General features: G+C 34.9%; 1 protein-coding gene across 8 annotated transcripts in view; it reads left to right on the top strand.

Annotated features, from left to right (window-relative positions):
- Nucleotides 1–25233, top strand: part of LRRC7 (leucine rich repeat containing 7) — a 519216-nt gene that overhangs the window by 409843 nt on the left and 84140 nt on the right. For 7 of the 8 annotated variants that reach the window (XM_051999443.1, XM_051999441.1, XM_051999450.1 and 4 more), the window contains exons 14-17: nucleotides 2016–2085; nucleotides 15614–15713; nucleotides 18318–18442; nucleotides 20664–20912. In XM_051999443.1, coding sequence (XP_051855403.1) covers nucleotides 2016–2085; nucleotides 15614–15713; nucleotides 18318–18442; nucleotides 20664–20912 — 544 coding nt within the window. The remainder of the gene's footprint in view (nucleotides 1–2015; nucleotides 2086–15613; nucleotides 15714–18317; nucleotides 18443–20663; nucleotides 20913–25233) is intronic. The other variant, XM_051999446.1, reaches the window with a different exon arrangement.

Raw genomic sequence — 25233 nt, 5'->3', positions numbered from 1 at the left:
GCTCTTAGAGTATGGAAAAAAGTTTCCTGAAACATTGGTCATGAGAATGAAATGAAGTTTGTTTAAAGTTTAATCTGTGGTGGTTATTATAATATCAGAGAATATTCTTTATAAATATTTGTTTAACTTGAAAACAATTCTTTAAATACAAATCAGTTTTTGGATTTTTTAAAGTTATATGACATAACATCAAGATAAAGTTGTGAAAAACATTGGGTTTTTGTCCAGTCATTTTCATTTTTGTCCAACTCTTTATGATCCCATTTGTCATTTTCTTAGCTGAAATACCACAATGGCTTTTCTCCAGCTCATTTTACAGATGAGAAAACTGAAACAAATAGGGTTAAGTGACTTACACAAGGTCATGGATCTAATGAGTGACCGAAGCCAGATTTGAATTCAACAAGAGTCCAAGCCCAGCACTTTTATCTACTTCAGAACCTGACTGCCCCCTAGGAAAAATGGCACTAACTTTTTTTTTTCTCCCAGAGATATCTAGTAGTAAACAAAGTTAGATTTCCATCAAAACTGAATAAATATGATCCTAGGTAGCTTTCTCTTCTTATGAGGATTAATTATGGATTTTTATATTCATAATTTCACTTTTTAAATTAACACTCAAACAACTGGTTGTATCTCTCACATTTATTCACATTTAGCCCTTAGGTGGCACTATAGTGAATGGAGCACCAACTCTGAAATTGGGAGAGCCTGAATTCAAATTTAGACTCAGACATTTAAAACTTCCTAGCTCTAAGACCCTGGGCAAGTCACTTAATCCCTCATCAAAAACAAAAACAAATGAACAAACAAATAAAACTCAATGAATTCAAAAGGAAGATGCCTAAAGTATTAATAGAAAAGTGTACTGTCTAAATTTTATTAACCAACACAATGAAAAATAATAATATAACAAAGAGCCAAATGAGCTTCTTGACAGCACAGTGAGATCCAGAGCCAAGAAGATGTGAGCTCAAATATATCCTTTGGATGCTCACTGCCTGCATGAGTCTGCTTCAATTATTTCATCTATAAAATGGGAATAACAAAGACATCCTCCTCCCAGAGATTTTGTGAGGATAAAATAAGAAAGTATTTTCTTGGCAACACTTGGCAAACATTCAAGTGCTATATTAATGCTAATGATTTTAATTACCAAGGTTTTTTTTTTTTTTTACTGCCCATATAAAAATGTTGGCTCTTGATACCTCAAAGATACCTTCTTACATCACAAGACTTAACTCCATACCCATTATTAAGACCTGGAAAAGAGATTCCTATTTAATATCAAAGAAAAGAAAAAAAGCTAATGAGAAAACAAACCATATACTCTAAAACACAAGCTGTCCAGCTTGAGATAACTAAGAATCTTTCTATAATTTTATTCCCTCTCAATTACCTTTTGATAATTTATAGTATTTTCTATCAAATTGTTATTGTTCAGTTGTTTTCAGTCATGTCCAACTCTTCATGATTTCATTTGGAGATTTCTTGGCAAAGACACAGAAGCTCTTTGCCACTTTCTTCTCCAGTTCATTTTACAGATGAGGAGGCTAAGGCAGAGAATTGTGACATATTCAGAGTCACTCAGTAAGTGTTTGAGGCCAGATTTGAACTCTGGAAGGCTCATCCCCTTGATTCCAGTCCTGTTACTCTATCCACTGTATCATCTAGCTACCCAGATATATATCCTGACACATTTCATTGTATGATTCACTTCTTGGGCCATGTTTCTTCATCTTTATAATGATGGCAATTGACTAGATGATCTCTAATAAGTCCTGTAACCCTCCATGAATACCCATAGTGTTTGACTAGAATCAAGACAAGGGCCCAGGCCTCCTGATTCCCAGGCCAGTATCCTTTCTATCATATTGGGGTGCCTAGGTTGAATATGTTCTGCTAGAATTTGGAGAGTAATCATAGAATATAACTATTTAAAATAGGTTCTTATAAAATAAAGGTGCTTATGTCCATAATTCCTCCATAATGTTAAAATATCGTTTTATTTGCAGGCTGAAGAATTTACCATTCTCATTTACCAAACTGAAGGAGCTTGCTGCTTTGTGGCTTTCAGACAATCAAGTAAGAACCTTTAAGAATTATCTCCTTATAAATAAAAAATTAATAAGTCATCAAAATCTGAGTCTATTAGTAAAATGAGATGTAGATTATAAGTTGTGTTTGAGATGAAAGTGAAATCATTTTAAATTGTGTGTTAAGTAGTAAAGTTCTATTTGATGAGTTCCATAGAGCCCTGTTTTAGCATCTCAGCATAACCTGTCAGAAGATCCAGATTCACCAAGACCATAAGCAGACCTCCAGCCCTGGATGATTTCACCATGCAGAAAAAGCTTCGGTACAATCCTGGCAACTGCTCCTGTCTGTTTCTCACGGATCAGGTTAGCTTGGGCCATCCAACAAACAAACAAAAAAAAAATGGAACAAACATCAGCTTAGCCAGTGATGCTTCTGGATGACATACAACTAGAGGACATACAACTAGAATTGAATTATATCAATTCTGACATTATCAATACAAATGAAACCAGAAAATGGAAGGAAATGTCAAATAAGTAGAAGGAAAGTTCATTGGTTCTTGTAGACAGAAATAGAGGAAGAGGGGAATGTATCAAAAAGAAAAATTAAATATAATTGTATGTAATATTTTGTCATAGGGCGTCACACTATTGACAAAAGGCAAATGCAAATAAGCCATCATGAAAATAATTATAGCTTCTCTATAATATCCACAGAACAGGATGAAAAAGCCGAGAAATTTTATAAGATCCTTTAAATTAAATGCACAAATGCTAGACGTGTATGGATCACATATTGAATTCTTGATGACAAACACAGAGCTTACAATAGAGTACAACGAAAAGCATGTAGAAAATAGGGTTTCAGAATAAGAAATGAGAGGTCAAAAACTTGTCAATTGCAAGTAAATTTCATGCAAATCTATTATGAAAACTTTCATCGTGGAGTCAGGAGAAACTGGACATAATAAGCATTAAATAGCATCACACACATTAAATTGATTATATTTCAATGTACAAGAAACAACTAATCGCTCATGTAGGAGCCATTTATAAAAGCAGCTGTCTGTGGACAGTAAGATCAACAACCTATTAGAGCAAAGAACAAAATCAATATAACTCGGGGAAAAAATAGCACATATTATTGCTAAAAATTTGTTTAAGAAAATATTATTACTAGACCCATCTCTGCAAATCTATATGAGAATGATCTACACATACATTAAAGATGTCTCTGATGAATATTTGCAAAGTAAACAGTCAAGCTTTTGTCAACAGTGATCTAAAACTAACCAGATTTTTTTTTATAATCACATAGTTAACTAAAATATGGAGAGTATCTAATTTCATTGTGTTTCTATTGTTGTCTCCATAAAAAAGCATTTAATCGCTAGAGCAAAAGATCACTATAAAGTTTTTTTTAAAGAAAACATGATGTCTTCCACATGTCACAATCATAAGATTATTACAAAAATATAATCCCAAAGATAATATTGTTCAACATTCCTCAGATAAATAGGAAATAAGGCATAAAATAGAATTTATATTCTCACCAAAGTTGCTTGCCACTGTCATAGAGGATGTCAAGGAGACAAAATGGGAAATTTATAGAACATTTTGCAAATCTTATACTGCTACACAAATGCTAGCTAATATTTGTTATATTATTAGTATTATTATGGCTAGTATAGAGTCCAAACTGAAGAGAGATTTTCTATAGTTAGGGAGGTCTTCCAAATGCTCAGTTTTGTGCACAATATCATACTCATTGCAAGCCCTAGAACCATACAGGACTGTCTAGAGAAGATCCCTATTCCCTCAGAAGAATATGCTCTATTCACCAGGAAAAATCAGGTGGATGAAAATTTTCTCGCATTCAGATGAGGATACTCAGCTAAACGTATAACCCATACAGCTGTTTCAGCAATGTATATATCTCATTCAACCACTAAGGGTGTACAGTGGGCTGCGCTCAGAATTTAACCGTAGGTGAAGAGTGGGATGGCTTTGCTTTCACAAAACCATGTTTTAAATGACCTCAAGCTCCTTCCAGAAATAACAGCTCATCTTGATAACATCAATAATCATCCAGTGACACAACTTGACTGCAAGTCTCTCAAGAATTAACATTTATCGTTTCCACAAAATGTCAAAGAGAAGAGGTATTGTGATCATTAGCAGTCTGCAACCACTTGTCCCAGACAATTGTCCCAGAAGACTGGTGTAAAGGATGTCATCAGAGAGAAGTATGACTTCAAAAGGAGATGGGTCAGTCAAGTAACAAGAGACAGGGATAGTCAGCATACTGTCCATGTGCTTCCATGGCATCAGCACGATGAAGGCAGCCTGGGAAAGGAAGCTGGGTAGCAGAATAATCAGAAAACCGAACTATCGAACTTAACACAGGAAGCCATTGTGACTGCTTAGATATCACCAGAATTTGGAGGGATGATATATAGGGATCATAGCTCTGAAAAGATGCATTTTCTTCTTTAATAGAGAAAAGAAGGAAGAGATTCATTGAAAATTATATATTCAAAAGATGTGATAATATGACAAAATATAAGAAAGAGAGCTAACCGGTGGAGAGCATTTGAATGAAAATTAGTGGAGGCAGAGAAATATGTCCTATTGTTATCAGAAATAGTGCAGATCCCTTGGCAGAAAAAGGGAAGAAAGGAGAAGCTGGGAAGCAGACCTCCCCCTGTCAGAGTGATATGTGATAGGAAAGGCCATTGAATAGCAGCCTAGTTGAGAGAGCTCAGACTGCTGAGCCTGATGCCAGAAAGATCTGAATTCAAATCCAGCCTTATACACTCTATTAGCTGTATACTCCTGGAAAAGCCACTAAACTTCTGCCTGTCTCAGGTCCCTCATCTATACTTTGTAGAATTGTTATGAAGAACAAGCAAAATGGATATTTGTAAATTGTTTAGCAGTTTGACTGCTTGGCTAATAGAAGGGGCTATGTAAAAGCTGGCCATTATTATTATTAGTGCTAGAGAAGTTCAGCTAAAACACTCTTTGGAATAAAAAGTGTGTGTGTGCACGCACACCAAAAACAGAAACACCAACAATTTCTTGACTTGTTTTAAAGACAATCTAATGCTTCAAAATTGGAATAATCTGAAAGGGAAAAATCCATTCTGAGTCTGATCCTCACTAACAAGGAAGAATTGGTTATAGAGGTGAAATTATAGGAATGGGTGAGGGGAAGTAGAAGGGGGATGCAAAATAGGATCTGGGATCTAGGAGATGAAATCTAGAGACAATCTTGTGTGCACTCTAGATTTAGAAGAACGAATTTCAAAGAATTAAGGAAAAGGATAAGTAGACATTTTACATTTAAAAAACAATTGTGGGTGATAGAAAGCCAACAATAAAATCGGAAAGAAATAATTCTGAGCAAGAAAAGGGAAAGTTGTGTAAATATGTTTCAATGAATACACAGAGAACCTACAGAAAACACAGAGAATACACAGAAAATCCATTTTCCTGTGTGGGTCCCCTAAAAAAGATACTTAGGTTCTAGGTACAATTTGGTATAGCATCTACTGAAAACCCTAGCTAAAGAGCTCACAGTAATGTGTACACTTTGACTAGTCACTCAGAAGCTATCATGGCCAATAATACTTTTGATCCCATATCCTCCCATTTTGTCTTGCAGATTACCCCCTCAATCATCCCTAATTCTAACCCTAACCCCGACCCTCTTGACTCCCGATTCTAACCACTAATCTTTCTCTATTTAATGATTCCTTCTCTAAAGTCTAGGTGCCCAATTCTGCACTGTCCTTAACAAAACTTTCCTAGACTCTTATTATTACATCACATACTCTTTCCTTTCTCAAAATTTTAGGGGAAAAAAATCTGTCACTCTTTGTCTCTACTTCCTCTCCCTTCATCATGCTACTGGAATTCCTCTCTTCAAAGGCTCCAGTGGCCTCTTAATTGTAAGTCTGATGGTCTTTCCTGAGTCTTTGTCCTTCCTGACCTATCTTCTGCATTCAATATTGTTCACCCTCTATTCCTAAATCCTTTCTCCTTTTGGTTTTATGATCCATACCATACCTCTTACACATGAGTGTTCCCCAAGGTCCCTCTTTATTCTTTTTCACTTGATGGCAAAAGTAACATCCGTAGGTGTAATTATTGCCTCTATTCACATGACATTAAGTCTATAAATCCAGCCCTAATCACAGCCCTGACTTTCAGTTCTACATATTAGCATTATAGAGAGAACTAAGAAAAGCCATAAGGACCATCTAAATTCACTCCTTTTTATAGTTGAAGAACTTTGTCTTAGAATGGTTTCATAGTCTGCCCAAGAGTAAGTACATTCCTAGCTCCTCTGTTCCCATTTCCCTCAACCTGATCCCCTCAACATCCATTCAAATGTCATTTTGGACCTCTTGGAGAACAAAAGACAACAACAAACTAACCAACAAATCACAATTATTCATTAACTTTTTTTAGGTTCCATGTCGAACACCTAATCAAACTTCTGGTAGTTCTTGATCATTTCTGAAAAAGTACTTGGCTTACAATCTTTCTCTTTTTCCCAACTTCTGTCTTCATAAAAGGGACTTCAATATACACATTGCTATTTTTTTAAACACCTTCCTCCCAGTTCCTTAATTTAGTCATTTTCCATGACCCACCCAAGATACCTTGATCTTGCCATCATCCACAAATATATTACTTCTTTATTCATGAAATCTGAAATTCCCTTCTGTGACCATAGTCTGTTGTCATCTGATCTCTCCCTCTGCTTTGTAACTCCAAATTCTAACCTTTGTCCTCACTGTTACATTCACTCCCTCAGCTCATTTCTTTTCTAAGTCATCATTTTTCCTCCTTTATTTATTTGTTTGTTTGTTTGTTCATTCATTTGTTTGTTGTTTATCTATTTATTTGTTTTTGGTTTATCATATACCAGGTTCTTGCTAAATTTCTCTTTTTTGTTTTTTTTATTGTTTTCTTTATCCTGGTTTTACATGTACATTAATTTTTTTTTAAATACACATTTCTTTATGAATCATGTGGGGAGAGAAAAATCAGAATAAAAGGCAAAAACCACTAGAGGAAAAAACCCAGAAGAACAAAAGAGAAAAGTGAACATATAATTCTTTCTAGTAGGCCATCACTTATTACTGACTTTACTGTCCTTCCTTCTCCATTGACTCCTTGGTGAACCAATTCAACTCAACACTTTCCTCTTCCCTAAATTTCCTTCTTCCCTCATCCTGTCACCATTTATTGCCTTCACTCCTACTCAAATATTTCTGAATAAAGCTGGAGAAAATTATAAACTAAATCCGCTAGCAATTTATGTTATATAATCTCAACTGGGCATTCACTGAGATGGCTTTTCTAAACCTATTCATCCCTCTTTAAACCTTCCATTGCAAGAACTGAAAGGTCACTCAGTAAGAGACCCTTTTTTCCCCTGTTTCTCATCTCACATCAAGTGCCTCAGCTAATTCTCCTTGACTCCTATTTCAGATGAAAAGATGACCCTTCTCCTTGCCACAACAAACTTCTCTGTGTGTAAAATAATCTTATTCTGTTCCATCTCCCCCTCTATCTTCCAAATTTTCTCACTAATCATCAATCTCTTCTACTGTGTAGACTACTGCCTATACACGAACCCACTGATCCCAAGCTTCTCTTCCTCTTTGTAGCTAAACTTGAGAAGACATTCTGCAATCATTTCTTCTATCATTTTTCTCCCACTCTCTTTTAATTATGACTATTAGTTTCTTCATTCAACTGTAACTATTCTCTCTAAAACTATCAATGATCTCCTAGCTGAAAAATCTAATTGCCTTTTCTTTAAAGTCTCATCCTTGATGTCTGTGCAGACTTTAGCATTGTTGAACACCATCTACTTGGTTTCCATGAAACTATTCTAAGCGAATATTCCTTTTACTTATCAACTTCTCCTTAGAGTCTTCTTTGCAAGACCTTCATACAAGTCGCATCTACTAATGATGGGTGACCCCCAGACTTCTGTCCTGGGCTCTCTTCCCTTTTTCCTACATACTCTGGTTTGGTGATCTCATCACCTGCTAAAAATTCAATGATCAGCTCTACACTAATGATTTTTTTTTATCTAATCCTTTCTCTCTCTACTGACCTTTAGCTTCCAATCTCCAACCACTTATTGGATATCTTGTACTGGATGTCTTATAGATAACCTTAATCACCATGTCCAAAATTCACTTCATTATTTCCTTCCCTTTAACTTCATTGTTATTGTCAAGGGTCTAATCATCTTCCCAATCACAAAACTTTTAGTCAAGGGGTCATCTTTGACTTAGCTTTCTGACTCTCTCTGTCCAATCTGTTACCAAGTTCTGTTGATTTTACCTTTGTAAAATCATCCAACATTCCCCTTTTCTGTCCCCTAACAGTCACAACTCTGAGGCAAGCCCTCAATACCTCATGCCTACACTGGTAAAATAGCTTTCTGGTTTGTTTCTTTGCCTCAAGGCTGTTCCCATTCCCTAGCCCATCTCTCATAATTACATTGTGTCCTCTCCTTTCCACCATCCTTTCAATCCTTTTTTCCCTTTAAGATCACTTTTTGCACTCAAAATTTCCCAAATCTTCCAACTATCAATGTCCTTCCTGAAGTACACACACACACATACACACACACACACACACACACACACACACACACTCCCTAATAGAATGTAAGCTTCTTGAGAATGGGGATTATTTCATATTTTGTCTTTGTCCCTAGTACCTAGGACAGTTCTTGAACCCCACTAGGTTCTTAATAAATGATTATTGATTGCTTAGTTGATTTAATAAAAGATATTTAATCAAATGGCATATGAAGTTACATAAGAGATCTCAAGCATGAGAAATACATGTGTAATATAAATTTTTAAATTACTATAATAATTCAAGTCAATGAAGGTTAATTGTAGGCTAGATTTTGCCTATGAAATATTCATGTAAGAATAATCCTGAAATGAGTCTTTAGTCTCCTTCCTCCCATTGTTCCCTTTTATCCTTCATTTCTGGGTCTTCTTTTATCAATTTTTATAACTTTATGTTTGATTCAATTCAGCAAAAGTTTATTTATTTTCTATTGTATGAACTGTTCTAAGTTTTAAGAGAGGAGAAAAGTTTGTAAAAGTTTATTTATTTTCTATTGTGTGAACTGTTCTAAGTTCTAAGAGAGGAGAAAAGTTTTCATGTGAAAGAATCACTTCCTTCATGAAACTATGGATGTTTGTATGAAGATAAGTAGTTAGATCTAGAGATAGATAGTCTTGTATTACATCTTTATTAGTACATTGGACGGATAGAAAAATGTATTAAATTGGTGGTTTTGGCTCATCACTCCAAATTATGTCAAGTTGACAGCATTTCTTAAACTCTTACTTAAGGTGCCAGATATTATGCTAAATGTTGGGGATCCGAAAGGACCAAAAAAAAAAAAAAACAGTCCCTGCTGTCAAAGGTTACAATTTAATGGGAGAGAAAATATGCGAACAAGTATTTATAAAGAAGACATTGACAGAAGAAATTGGAGAGGAGGAACTAGAATGAAAGGGAATTAGACAGGTTACTTTTAGAAACTGGGATTTAACTGAGACTGGAAGGAAGTCAGGGAAGCAAGAACACAGAGTCAAAGAGGGAGAAAATTCCAGGATGGGGGAACAGCTAGTGAAAACTCCTGAAATCAGGAGATGGAACATCATTATGATAAGAGCAAAGAGGTCAGCAGCATTGGATTATATGATACTTATGGAAGAACCAGGGTATAAGAAGATAGGCAAGGTAGAACAGGTCCAAGTTAGGAAAGGCTCTGGAAGCCAAACAGGATTTTATATTTGATTCTGAAAGTAACTGGGTGATTGAATAGAGCAAGGGACAAAGCAGAGGGGAAGACGTGGTGAAATCAAAGGTTTAGAAAGTTCATTTGATAGTTGAGGAAAGGGTAAACTAGAGCAGAGAGAGTCTTAAATCAGGGATACTAAGCAGAAGATTATGTAAGTATTGTAGAAGTGAGAAGTAGACCTTCATATTACTTTTTTGCCAGCTTTTAATTATTTTGAAGAAGGAAATGACAAAACACACCAGCATCTTTGACAGGAAAACCTGAAATGGTTTCACAAAGAGTCAGATATGACAAGATGAAGAATAATATACATAGATATGTATCTATAAGTGTGTATATACATAGCTGTCTATAGATACATACCTATGTAAAATGTTTTCCCATAAAACTACTCCCAGAATCTTGCACTCTAGTAGTTTTTCATTTTCATCCATACCATATAAATATCAAAAATGAGGATTAGTAACAAATTCTATTATCAAAAAGTAATATAAAATAGTTCAAAGGATTATTATGTTTAAAATCCTGCTTATGATCTCATAATCTGTCTCCTCCTTTCTAACCTGACTGCCACCACACTCTTAGACAAGTTTTCCCATATTCCTCATCCAAGCAAATGAGATACTTTTTGTGAAGATACCATGATATCTGGCACATATTAGGCACTTAATAGATATGTGTTCTTTTCCCTTTCTTCCCAAAATGCTTCCTTCCTATCACTGCATCATCACCAACATCACCCTTCCTCGCTGGGGTGTCCCCCAAGACTCTGTCTTCTTCTCATAGTTACATCTTTTCTAATTTCATCAATTTTTAAAGCTATAATATCATGTATGTAGATGATTCATAAGTCTATATACCCAATTCTTCTTGCAGAGCTTCAGTTCAGCATCCCCAGTTGCCTGATGGATACCATCTCTATCTGGATGCCCTGAGAAGCTGCAAATGCAACATAAGAACTCGATTCTCTTTCTCAAAGCCTACCTCTCTTCCAAACATTCCTTTTTCTAGAGAAGATGTGCCATTCAATCAGTCCTGTACATTTATAATCTTACAATGATTCCCAACTCCTTCTTCATGACCTCAGAGCCACCAATTAAAAAGCTTGCTGTGTCTACCTCTAATCTCCCATCAAATATATCTAGAATTGCACATGTTTAACATATATTGGATCACTTGCCATCTATGGGGGAGGCTGGAGAGAAGAGAGGGAAAAACTTTAGAACACAAGATTTTGTAAGGGTGAATGTCAAAAATTATCCATGTATATATTTTGAAAATAAAAAGCTTTTATTTTAAAAAATAAATATCTTCACTCATGTAGCCACTATCTTAGTTTAACACTCATATCTTTTCTAGACTGTTACAACTATTTCTTGGACATCAGTCTCTCTACCTTAAGTCTCTCTGTATTTCAATCTGTCCATTTATCGGCCAGAGTCATTTTGCTTAGATGCAATTAGGAAGATGGCATTCACCCAGCCATTCAGTTCCAGTAGTTTTCTTTTGAGTTGAGGATAGAATCTAGATTATCTTTGGCCTTGAAAGCCCTTTGCAACTTGACCTTATCCTGTCTCTCTGACTTCTTTACCAATTACTCTTCTTCCATCACCTGCAGCCTAACCAAACTGACCTTCTCTTTGTTCTTCACACACAGTGCCTTGTATGTGTTCCTTGCTGATTGATTCATTGATGAACATTTTTTCTTGTGTATAAATATATGGCACTCCTAGACTCAAACCTCTTCTTTGGGTCTCCATTACCTTACAAACTCCTCCACTGGGCCTCTAAAATGAAGTGTACCATCCTACCTTTTCACCTTGATTATGCATTGCTTCCCTCCAAGATTTTTTCCCTCCAGTTACCTAGGCGATTCACAATCATAGAATCTTAGACTTGTAGTTACAATGGAAAGAATCCTGGATTTGGAGTCAAAAGAGCACTAGATTCAAATTCTGCCTTTGGAACTTACTCAGGGGTATACTTCTAGGGGAAGTTGCTTTATCTGTGAAATGGGGATAATCAATCCTAGAGAGCTATCTCTCAGCATGGTCAGAAGAATTATCTGGAAAGTATTTCACTGGCCTTAATTATCACGCAAATGTCAATAGTTGTATTGAAATTATTTTGCCGACTTGCATGTCCTCTACATCTTTGCTTAAAGATCTTTAAGGAGCTACTAGGATTTTCCAAATAATGAGGACAATTCCAACAAGGGGAGTTCTATCCTTTTCTTAGGTCCTATCCTTCCATTATCCTAATTTTTTGGAAGTTTTCCTTTCATCAATACTAAATCCGATTCTCAGGAACTGCCACCCGCTTCTTCCCTTGATCAGCCAAATCCCTCTTCCATACAAGAGCCTTTCAATTACTTTGTAGTGAAATGCTATACTCACTGTTCTAATATAACAGCACAGTGGCAGGTCTGGGGCCTAGAGCTGGCCTGGACAAATCTAGAGTTTGAAGAGCTCTGTGAAGAGATGGGATGATTTTCCTTTAATTCCATTAACTCTAGCACCCACTATAACATATTCTTAAACTCCCACCACTTTGACCACTCTCTCTTTAAATTGCAATGGGGATAGCCCAGTACCTTGAGCCTAAGAGCCTTGAGAATAGCCAGGTTTCCATCCCAGGGCCTTCTTCCACCATTCTAAGAAGCGGTCCCAATGGATATGTAGCCTGGATTTTCTTCTGCAGGTGCTAAAGCAACAGCAAATAGACTCAGAAAGAACCTTGGTCATCAAATGGTTCATCAGAAATGGACAGGAAATGGAAATGGCCTTCAAAAAGAGATATGAGCTCTTGCTTTGCTCCCTGAGGACCACAGGGCCATCCCACATGATTGCACTTGAAACCTTTCATGGTATTGTATCCCTGGAGAGCTCCTGGATGGAAGGGGCTGTTCAACTTTTCCATTGGAACCCTGGTACTCGGCACAGAATAAGCCCTTCATAAATGCTTTATTCATTTATTCATTGTTAGTTCACAATTATTAGTGGCTCCCTTTCCTTTAACCACTTATATTAATTATCTTTTTAAAGGGACATTTTGTATAAGGGGATATTTGTAAAGTGAGAATAGAAGTTTCAGTCACAAAATATATCTCTCCTCACACATCCTGTTACCTGGTCGTGCATTTCCCCTTTTCTCTCTGCAGTCCCTACAGACAGCGGGCTCAGATATAAGGTTGCTTCTACAAAGCTACATCACAGTATTTTCATTCTTTTTATTGTCGCTGTTTGTATTTTGATTTCTTTCTCATTTTTTTTTTCCTTTTTGATCTGATTTTTCTTGTGCAACCTGATTAATGTGGAAATACTTATAGAAGTATTGGACATGTTTAACATATCTTGGATTACTTGCCATCTGGGGGGATGGGGAAAAGGGAGGGAAAAATTGTAGAAAACAAAATTTTGTAAGGGTGAATGTTGAAAATTATCCATGTATATATATTTTAAATAAAAAGCTTTAATTAAAAAAAAGAAAGAAAGGATGCTCATGTTATGTGATCTGGTGGTCCTAGGCCATCCTGGTCACCCTCCTCTAGATTCGCTTCTAAAAGATGATGGTGTGTAAAGTACCAGGGTACTCTGCAAGTGGTCTGACCGGGAAGAGAAGGAGAGTGAGTGATAGCTATTTCCTTCTGAACATCAACCATTTCTCTGAAGCCCAAAATCAGGTTAACTGTTCTGGCTGCCATATCCTACTCTTGATTCATAATGAATAGGCTACCCATTATAACCTACAGATTCTTTTCAGATATCATCATCTATCTTTTCCCTGTAAAACTGATGTTTTTACCTAGTTAGAAAAACACACATTTATCAGTATTCATTTTATTCTTATTAGATTTAGTTCAAAATTAGAGATTCGTCACCTTTTGGGATCCCTGTTCTTCCATATATTAACTTTTCCCAGATTTGTGTCATTGGAAATTTGCTCAGCATGTCATCTTTGTTTTATCCAAACCCTTGGTAAACATGTGAAGCAGCAGCACAGGCCACAGACAGATTCCTGAGTCACTCTTAGAGACCTGCTGAGTTGACCCTCAATCAGCAGTTCAGGAAGTTTATGAGAAGTATATTCATGTGACTGCCTCAAAATAGGATCTCCTCTTATCTAGTGAGTGACTTTGTGATTGTCACCCAAAATATCTTATCAATATGATGTGAACTTTTCAATGCATCAAGGAATCACTATACATTCTGAAATCAGTGTGAAGTAGAGAATCTATTTTTGAGACCTGAGTCATAGGAAACTTCCATCAAAATCACAATTCACTCTTGTGGGAATTTGAATAGAGCAGAGATTTATCATTAAAATTGTCTTTAAAATAATGATTTTTCATATATTCATGATCTATCTCTATATGGAATGAAATATCAAAAAAATTAATTTTATTCTGTATTAACAAATGTCATCTGGTGAAACAGGTTTTTCTAAATAATATAATAAATTATATGTTTGTAGTATTATACAAAATTGCTTAGATTTTATGCAATAGGTTTTTTTGAAATTATTTAAATGAATTCTAAAAGAAATTTAATGGAAGTCTTGAGTTTTAACTGATATAATCAATCTTGATATTTTTTAATCCTTTTCAAGTCAGTAAACATTTCTTAAACATTTCTATGTGCCGGATACTGTGCTAAGGACTGCTATATAAGATCAGACTTGATTTTACTTGGTCAATAAATGTATCTTTTATCCATATTATAAAGCTTCAATTCAAAATAACCTATTCTTGATGCATTTTAAATCATGTAAAAACTTTGAACTTCTCTCTGAATTTCATGAATTTGGTAATAACTTTTTTATTGCATTTGATCACAGGTGAGATAATATGTTTAAGTATATTGCAAATGCTAAAACTATATATGTTAGCTATTAATTATATGTATTCCTAAGAAAACAGATTATTGAAAATTAATGAAAATAAAATAAAATTAAGTGGAAAAAAATAAAGCAAAAAGAAAAAGAAAATTAATGGGCATGCAGAATTATATCTAAAAGAGTTTGGTTTTTTTTTTCCTTACTAAAAAGAAACAAATAACTTGATTAGATTTGAAGATTCCCCAAAAGAGCACATCTGTAGTAATACTGATCAATGAGACTAAACTTGGTACTGTCTCTGATGCTTCAGGGTTCTGTGATTTTGTCTGTGTAGATATTACTTCTACTTTCTCTGACATTTATGGTCTCCTGAGGATTGTAGTGGTCAAAAAATTCATCATCCTGAGAACAACTGATGATGAACATCTTTGAGCTTAGCCAGGTTGTTCCTCAGAGGGCATCCTCAGAACTCTATTTAAGGCCTCTCCATTTGGTAGAACTTATCATTAGTCTGCCTTGGGGAGTCCAGAGTTTTCTCCAAACCTTGATGAGGTACCTGACTAAGCCATTTTTGGATTAAATAATATACCTGTGATTTGTATAATAATTTTCACTATCATTCAATTTGAAATCCTAAGACCTTGGAAATGTGTTTCAGCGGGAATCTTCATTTATATCACATATATTCTAATATATTATCTTCCCCCCACTCTACTACTACTTGTTTTCAGTTTTTCATTCAAGGCCTTGAAGGAAGAATGCAAGACTTGTATTTGATATCATTTTTTTTTAAAATTCTTCAAAAATATATATATATATATATACACACACATTTTTTGGTCTTTCTGATCCTGTTTCATTTTTCCTTTGTTCACAGTCAAAGGCCCTTATCCCTTTACAAACTGAAGCTCACCCAGAAACAAAACAAAGAGTATTGACTAACTACATGTTTCCTCAACAACCTCGAGGTGATGAAGGTAAATCACCGTCAGAAACATCTTCTAAAAACTATCTAAAATATTATAATAATTATTTATTATATAAAGGGATTGTTTTAGCTTTGACTTCTGGACAGTGACATCTGTAGATGGGTAAGGCTATGAATATGTTGATAGTGTCAGTGTCATACATTTTAGCAATTGAATAGATGTATATAAAAATAATGGGGTGTTGTTTTGATCCAGGAGAAACTGCTTTTTCTTCAAACTAATCATTATGTCCAAAGAAACATCTTCAAAAGCATTCTAAAAAAATCCGCCCCCCCCCCCTTCTTAAATAGAAATGGCCAATTAAGGAACTTTTGAACTGGAGGTATTATTGATCTAGGAGGTTGTCAATCAAAGAAGGTTCTAGAATTTTCTTCTCAGGGTATCTTAAATAACAGACGCTCAGTTAAATGGAATGATACAAGGTCAGTCTGAGGCAAGAAGAACTAACTCAAGTTCTCAAGGAACTGTTATCAACCTTAAATTCCCCTAGCTTGACAAGCACAACCCACATAGCTCATAAATTCATGACATTAGATGCCTTTAGAAATTAATCCCAAAGAGGTATTTTTACAAAGAATTACAATCTTGTCTTTCCCAAGGTGAATCTTTTTTTTCTAAGAAATATTAACAAGCATTTTTTTGGAAATTTAAATTAAGAATCAGTAGAATTATAGGTGAGGTTAAATGCTGGGAAAGTAGTCCCTTAATCCTATTGATTCTTCATGTTTTTAAGGAAATGGATCATTCATTCTTGGGATGCTGGCATGGGCAAATTTCCCCCAAAACTAATGAGTGGGAATATAAAAGTAAATGGAGGTGAGCTTTCTTCCACCCTCAAAGAGAGAGAGTGTGTGACTCAGAGAAGGAGAACAAAGGAAGAAAGAGAATCAGAGAAAGAGAAGAAAAGTGTAGAAGAGAAGAGAGAATAGAAGAGAAAAAGAGAATAGAGGAAAAGTGAGGAGAGGAAAGGAAAGGAAAATGAAAAAGAAAAAGAAAAGGGAGAGGAGAAAGAGAAAAGGAGAGGAGACATGAGAGTTGAAAGATGAAGGGAAAGAGTTGGAAAAGGAGGCAGCAAAACAATAAGACAGAAAGGTGAGGAGGAAAGAGGAAAAAAGAGGAAGGAAAAGGAAGAAGGGGAAGGGAGAGACAAAGAGAAGCAAATAAATATAGATATAGATATAGAAAGAGAGAGAGACAGAGAGAGACAAAAAGACAGAGAGAGACAGAGAGACAGACAGAGAGGATGAGACAGAAATACAGGAAAGGGTAAAAGAAAGAGGAGGAAATGAGAAAGGGAGACAGAGCTGCTTCAAAAAGTAACCCTCTTTAAATCCAGTCTTACTTGAATTAGGACTACTTGTAAATGGATCCTTCTGTCACAGGTATGCCCATCTTTCTGGTTTTAAGACTAAATTATAATAAAAAATTTATTTGTGATTCATAAATACAAGTGAATTCTTCAGGTTTTGTATTATTTTATAAGTGTTCTTAGCTTTTAGGACTCCAGGAATCAAATAACCATTTGAAAAATTTATGGAGATAAATTTAGTGTATTTGAAATTTTGAATTTCTGAAAGAAAAACAGCAATGATTATATAAATAGTTACTTTAAAATTAAAGCTTAAATACACTTTTGTAAAGTAGTACTAGTCATACAGGGAGTCTCCTTTTCATTTCCATGTTCAGGGAAATTCAAAAGATTTCTCCTTTGAAATTAGCAATAAAAAATGAAAAATCATTCAACAAATCTCTTTCTTGGAACTAGACATTTAAATTAAATGTCTATTTTCTTCCTCAATTTGATATAGACCTATTAAAGTAAGATGTACCATTAAGGGAATAACAGGTTTTTTTTTTTTTTTTACTTCATTTTATGGGAAGAAAAAAATTTTAACCCGGGGAAGATAAGGATAATAACTATATAGTTTAAAATCTTGAACTCCCAGTCAGTATGGGCTTTCTGGAGCACAAACAAGATAGACAGACAGACAGATAGACAGACTTTGCAAGTGGCTTGTAAGACAAAAAAAGGAGTTTGACCAAAGTCATAGTTTGGAATTTCAACATGTCTATATTACCAACATTGCTCAGTCTTTCAATGATAATAGAATATTTATCAATCATTTAAAATTTTTTAAACCTCAGACTTGAATAGAATAATTGGAATCTCTGCATGAAAGTCCAAATAACTCTTGCCATTTCTCATCCCAAATACAGTGGGGAAATAAAACACGTGGGCCACTTCTCCAAAAACAGGATGAAGTGCTAGGCACCTTCTTTCATAAGAAACCATATGTATACAGTGTTTTGTGCGAACTATTCTACATCTTCCCTTCTGCATATCCAGTTATCCACACTGGAAAGCTCAAAAGCAAAGCCAGTTTGGGATGAATGGAAATTGATGATATTTAGTTTTAAGTTAAAATGCAAGAAGGCCATCTGGCAGTTGGAATGTTGATTATGCCCCTTTCTTCTTTTTCAATTTTTAGTTCCTTTCAACACTTTTTGTTTAATGCATTAATTAAGGATTGTTAATAACCCTCTATTAGAAAACAACTTTTACTCTGATAATACTTTGAAATGTAACTGTAGATTTCCAGTCAGACAGCGACAGTTTTAACCCTACTCTGTGGGAGGAGCAGCGACAACAACGAATGACCGTTGCCTTTGAATTTGAAGACAAAAAGGAAGACGACGACAGTGCTGGAAAAGTGAAGGTGAAGCTTCTCTGTCTTGCTTTCCAGCCTTCAGTTCCCTAACCCTCTCTAGGAGTCTTGCAGTTTTCCATTGGTGCTATTTATGGAGTTAAGAATTAGGACCCTCTGAAGTAATGGAAGCAATCCATACATTTCCCCATTAACCATTTTTAAAGATAGCAACACGGTCTCGTTTCATCAAGATTAAGAATCTTGCCGATTCTTAATCTGCCCATCCGGTCGAGATTGCTACTCATACTGCCCCAGCTCTGACTGAGGGATCCTTCAGCTACTTGCCATAGCCCTAGGAAAAGAGAGTCAAGCTGGTAACCAATGAGAAAAGATCTTTCCAAGTACAGATTGTCATTAATTAAAATCATCGTCATCATGAAAAAATTAGATGGATTCTCAAAAGGTTTATTTTAGTCTTTCCTGTGAAGCCTTGGTTTTTTTATTTTCTTACTAAGGACTGTACCATACAAACTGAACTGAAGCTAAATATAACAAATGTTGAACTTTATTATTAAAACATCACTGAGATAGTCAAGAAAAGCTAGTAATACGTTTAAATGTGAGGGTACAAAGTAAGTAAGAAGAGAAGTAGCTAAAGATGATGTTTTCATTATTTCAAATATCCTCAACCTGTCAACTTTACAGGATATTTAAATAAATATCCCTTTGTGATTTTCAATTCATTTAACTTAGATGAATTCAAAAATGTAAATGCATTTCCACTTTTTGTCAATGTCAAGTTTCAGTGTCTTCTATCATCATGGCAACATCTTGGATCTCCCATTAAAATTTTTTCTTATTATTTATGCACTTTTCCCATCATAGATACTAACAACTCTCACTCTAGTTGACTAATTATGCAGGTAACTTAATATGCATCTCGCCAACAAATTTTGTGGTCACCCTTGATTCTACACCCTTCCTTCGACCCCACTCATTTCCTGACTTTTCTTTTGAACATCAAAGTGCTTTCTTGATACAGGGCAGTTAAGCATTCACAGATACAGCATGGGTCTCTTTTTTTTTTTAGTAACAGGAAAAAAAAACCTTTATTATTTTGAGAATTTTGTAAAAAATCTTGGTGTCTTGGTGATTGTGGGCTTAATAACTTAGGAGGATTTTTATTCCAGTTTTCAGAAATAGCTCTGATCAGAATTTAAGATTATCATTATTAAGAGGCCCCCAAAGAAGCAAAGGTATTTATCTCCCAGAATTTTAAGTGCTAGACCCAGTACAAATGGTAATGTGTGAAAACATGGACTTCTGAAGCATTTTTCTCCTTTACTGCATTTCCAAAACTCCTGGCACTTCTCAATGACAACCTTAATGACAAGAGGACAAGAAAAGTGCATTGAACCTGATTTGGTGTGTGTGTGTGTGAGGTGAGAGAAATAGAGCTGCTGCAATTTCCAAAGACTGTCAATTCAAATTATTATTTAGAAGTTTGGTAGGTGGAGTTTTATTCATCCATCAGTAAGAACTTTCTATGTACCAGGCACCGTACTAAGAAGAAAAGACCAAAACAAGGTCCCTGCCCTCTAGATGGTGGGCTATTATGGGAGAGGGATGCAATTTGGGGAAGGAAGGTTGGGGTTTCTTCTTTTGATTTAAGTTGCTAATTTTTTTTTCTTTCCTTCCATATTAGCTTTTCTTTTTCCTTTGGAGTTTATTTTGTGGGGTTTTTTTGTTGTTAATGCTGTTATTTTTTTTTTTAATTTCCATCTACTTGATTGTAGCTGATTTAAGCATTTCCAATGCCAATGTGTTTGGAACAAATTAGAATGCAAACATTCTTCTAAATAAGTCATCATGGAGGCATGATGAATGGGTTACACTGAAATCTTAAATGAGGTTAATCTCAATTTTCTGGTTCATTACATGTGCATTAAATTCAGTACCCATTTTATCTCTTGATAGATGCTAATTCAGAAAATGGAAAATCATCCACTATTGACCTACACCATCAACTTCCATGTAAATTAATGTATAGTTCCCTAACTGTGTGTATAGTATAGCATGATTGCTGCATTTTATGACAAATTTATGATCCATTAGGATCCCGCTGTAATACTGTTGTTTGATAAAATAGAAGGAAAAACTAGTTTGCTTACAGATTTTGAATGCCTTACCAAAAAAAGGACTCAAATTAGGTTAGAGAATGATAACAAACTGAAAGTGTTGCTATAGTGCTCCTCTTTCTCCCAGAAAATGGAGATTCCTTCTCCCACAGGATCACCCTTGCCATGCCCCCTGGGAAAGGGGCCAGCGTGGGATTGCCCTCCAACCTGCCAGACTGTCTGGCGATTGCTGCACACCATGGGCCAGGTGTGATCAGCAGATCCAAGACATGCCAGTTGCCCAGATTGACCCACAGCTGGCATGGGGGTGTATAAGTGGCCTCCAGCAGGACAGGAGCATGGGCACTCCGTTGCCAGCTGCAGCAAATTCCACAACTCTTCCCTCTCTAAGTGGCAGACAGGTAGGCCTAGGTGTTCGGGGCAGGAGATCCCTCCCTATAGAGGCTGCCTTGGAGCCAGTGGTCTATGGGGTATGTTCTGCATGGTTTTTGTAAGGAATGATGATTGCCTACCTGTTTTTAATTGCCATTATTTGATCCAGATTGAATTTTGCTATGGAAACTTGGCAATATCAGCATCTGCGTGATGGGGTTGGGGGGAGGGAAATGCTAAAGGGGAGGAACAAACAATTTGGGGCACCTCCAGGGGGGATCATTGGGGTGGTTTGTGACTTGGGTGAACCAGTTTTGGTTGTTTGTAGCTTTTATCGTTAACGATGGACTTTCCCATCCCAAGCATGAGAATATTGGGAGAATATTAGCAACTAGACAGATGTGTTGACAGTTAGACGGCTGGTCAATTTAAACTTCATGGCAATGTGCGTTTGGGGGCAACTGATGTCTCTAAATCTTTCATTTTTAAAATGACTTTGCATTTGGATAAAAATTCATAGGAAAGAGACATTGACGCTAAGATAGGATTTTGTTAAAAGACTTTGTTGCAACAAATAGTAGCATTTTAATGAAGTGATAAACCTGCCATCTTGGTCTCAAACTTTTTATTGCATTTATTATCACTTAAGGAAGTACTAACTAATTGTATTCTTGATACAAGATGAGCTGGATTGTCTGGAAGCATTGCTTAGTGAATAAGACTTTGAGGCAAAAAGGCCCAGGTTCTAATATACTTCAGACTTTTACCTGCTATGTGACACTGGACAAATCAATGACTCAATGACTCTTTTTTTAGGCAGGGGCCTAGAAGTTCCTCTGACCCATGAGTCTGCATACTGGACAAAAACCCTTCTGCAAAGTAAAAACCTCAATAAGGTTGAGAATACCTTCTTCTAAAGTATTACAAAATTTCCTTTAATTTAAAAAATTTTAATCTCAGAATAAACTAATTCAAAATGAAAATATTATTAGCAATTATTTTTCTCCTAAAATTTGACTTTCTATAGTTTGTTGTTAAATAAAATGAGAATCAAGTAACTTTAAAAAAAAATGATGGTGCTATTTTAAATGTGAAGATTTGTCCATTTCTAAATTATAATCTTATGAATATTTATAAAGTAACAGTATAAAGAAATTCAGCCTCAATATTAATGTTTCAATATTCCCAAACCACAAAATTACTACTTCAATTCAAATTTCAAATTCAATTCAATTTCAAATAATTCTTAAACAAAATTATGTTTCCAGTTGATTTAAAAATGAAAGAGAAAGAGCATAAAACATTTGTTTATTTTACATAAACTGACTGAATATTTCAGTAGGTTTTTCTGTTCAATAAAATGTATTTTACATGAACAAATACTACGGGGTAAGTGATATAATGCAACATTTCAATAATCAAATAATTAGTAGTAAATACGTTACCTAAATGTAAACACACTTTTTTTTTCCTTATTAGGTAGTAGAATAAAAGACACTTTGTCCTAAACATTAAAAAAAAATCATACATTTTAGAGAATTGTAATATTAACATAACTGTTTCTATCATATATTTTTCATCAATGGAGCATTTGGCATGCATATTGAAAATCAGGAAAAGAATCAATAAAGTATTAGCAAGCATTATTTACTGAATTTTTTTAAATTGGTATTATACCACCTTGTGACATACACTTCAGACATTCAGAAATAATAAATAAATTTTAGTTCATTTCAAACTAAAAAAAAGAAGATTCTAAATGACCAGTTTGCCTTCTATAATAATATTATTTGTGTGTGTGTGTCTGTGTCTGTGCATGTGCTACTCACACTAGTGAGTTACTTATAGCTTCAAAATATAGTTAATAGGTCTATCCCTTGCCACTGAAGTAGATTTTCTTTCAAATAGATCTGAATGAAATTAGAAAAAAACAAAAGTGACATGGCAAAGCACATTAATTTGAACCCTCATTTGCCAACGGAACAATTTTTAAAATTTAAAACCAATGTAAATATCAAAAAATTGTATTATTTTATCTTATAATTTAAATTTTTTCAATAACTGGCACATCTATTATTTCATTATGCCTTTACAATAAACCTGTGAGATAGATTAAGCAAATATCATGACCCCTGTTTTACATATAAGGAAATTGAGTCACAAAGACTATTTGATTTGTCTAAAATGACCCTTCTTATGAGAAGGGTCCTCCTATAAAAAGGAGAACTGGACCCAATAATCAATTCTTCTACATCCTACTCCATCAGCACTTTCCAGTAAGAACATCACGCCTCCTCTAATAAAGTGAAAACAAGTAGATTATTTGCTGGCTTAAATATGTCCCCAAATTTCTCTTATGTAAATGTAGGTTTACTTGAATACTAGACATGTTGTCAAAATATATTCACTTAACAAAATATTCAGAAAATGTTCTGACAATGATTAGGAACACACTGTCATATAATCCTATCAATAGCAAACAGATTTGCTGAAGAAGAACAAATTTTATTTCGACTATATCTTGAATGGGCAAAATGGCTTCTTTTCTTGACTTCTGTAGAAGCTAAAAAATGTAAAAAATAATTTGCAGATAAAAAAGTGGTGACATATATATGACTTTAATCTGTTTTTATTGTATTTAAACTCGACTTTCCATATCAACACTATGTGTTAATAAAAAATATTATATTGACAGGAATCACAATTCCTGACTTAAAACATTGCATTTTTAGAAATGATTATTTTGTTATTTGAAACTTCTGATATCAAACAGTTTGAAGTTCAATAAAATAATTAGCATTCTCTTCATAGAGTAGTGTCACAGGATTTTTTTAAGTAAAAAATGCTGTTTTTAATTTAAGATTTACCACATTGGATTAATCTTTTTTTAAAAAAATTTCTATTATAGTGTTTAAAACTCTTCGTAAAGCTTATTTTCTTCAAAGCCTAGGCTTCTCTAACCCTTCTGATATATTTCTACCTTAATTTTCATGTTACAAATTCTAATCAATCTATTTCTTTGATAGGAAAAAACTTAAGCTATCTATATCTTTCTACCAAAACATTTTGCAAATCTCTAAACACCTTCCTAAATAACTGCTTACTTCCTTATTATGCTTATTAGAAATATAATGTGGACAGAGCAATAAAAAGAGGTTTGGTTTTGTTTTTGGTTTGGTTTGGCTTGGTCCTTGTTTGAGGGAATTTGGAAACGTTCAGTTCCTGTCGGATGGCAAAACAGTTTATCTCATCTACATTAGCCTCATCGCCCATCAAATAGAATTTCCTGCTTCCTAAGAACTTTATTGAGTTACATCCTCACTCAAGCACACTTATACACATATACACACATGATTTCTATATCTGGAGGAAAATCCAGAGCTGTTATTCTTTTGTTAGGTATCATGTTGTTGCTGTTGTTGCTGTTGCCGTTGGTGTTGGTGTTTTTAATGGGATAAGACAAATTGACACAAAGAAATTTACATTATTATTTTTAAGACAAATTTGATAAATACGTGTTTGATCCAACTACATTGTGAGAAGTAACCTGAAGGCAGGCTTTTCTATGTGGAATTTCTCATTTTTCTATAAATTAGCTGTTCAGAACAGTCACATACATATAGTTCCTGAAATTTAGATCAGCAGAGTGAAGCAAAGCCTGAAGCGGTTCTAAGGCCAGACTTTGCCGAAACAAAAACTCAAAGCCCTCTTGTCAGAGGAGCGTTTGATGGCATTGAGTTGAAATACCAGTCTAATGGAAGCCAAAGCATTCTCTAGCTATGTGATTGCATCACTTCTCCATTTCTCTTGACTAGTTTGGCTCTGATCTAACAAATACATTAAAATGTTGTGCTATACTTGGGTGAAACTAAATGTAAGTGACCCTTTAATGCTTCCCTCTCCTCCTACTTTGGAAATGCTGTACATTTCCAAGTAATGTGATCATTAACATCTCCCTGATGCATATTAGGACACCAGATGTTATCTACTTTTCATTTTTTTTCTTTTACATATAACAATACTGCATGAATTCATTGAAGGAGGGATGTCTCCCCTCTTTTCCTGCATGTGTTCCATTAACATCAATATTATTACCTATAAGTAATTAATGGATGGAAAGAATAAGCCCCCAAAGTATAAAATATTGAATAACATAGCAAAATGACTCAATAGTTTAGATGCTCTGTCAATATTCCAAGCAGTTAAATTGCTGAGATCCTCAGACATCCGCTAGGTAGGTCTGAGAAGAAAGCAGGATCTTAAATCCACATGGACAAAAGAACTGGGGAGTATGATAAGCACTCTTCCACAGAGAGCACAGTTTTTCAAAGGCCTTCAGTGCTTGTGATT

The sequence above is a fragment of the Antechinus flavipes genome, chromosome 4, assembly GCF_016432865.1.
Source record: "Antechinus flavipes isolate AdamAnt ecotype Samford, QLD, Australia chromosome 4, AdamAnt_v2, whole genome shotgun sequence".
In the NCBI taxonomy this organism is placed as follows: domain Eukaryota; kingdom Metazoa; phylum Chordata; class Mammalia; order Dasyuromorphia; family Dasyuridae; genus Antechinus; species Antechinus flavipes.
Note: the sequence above shows the minus strand (reverse complement) of the source record. Positions and strands in the feature narration are given on the sequence as shown.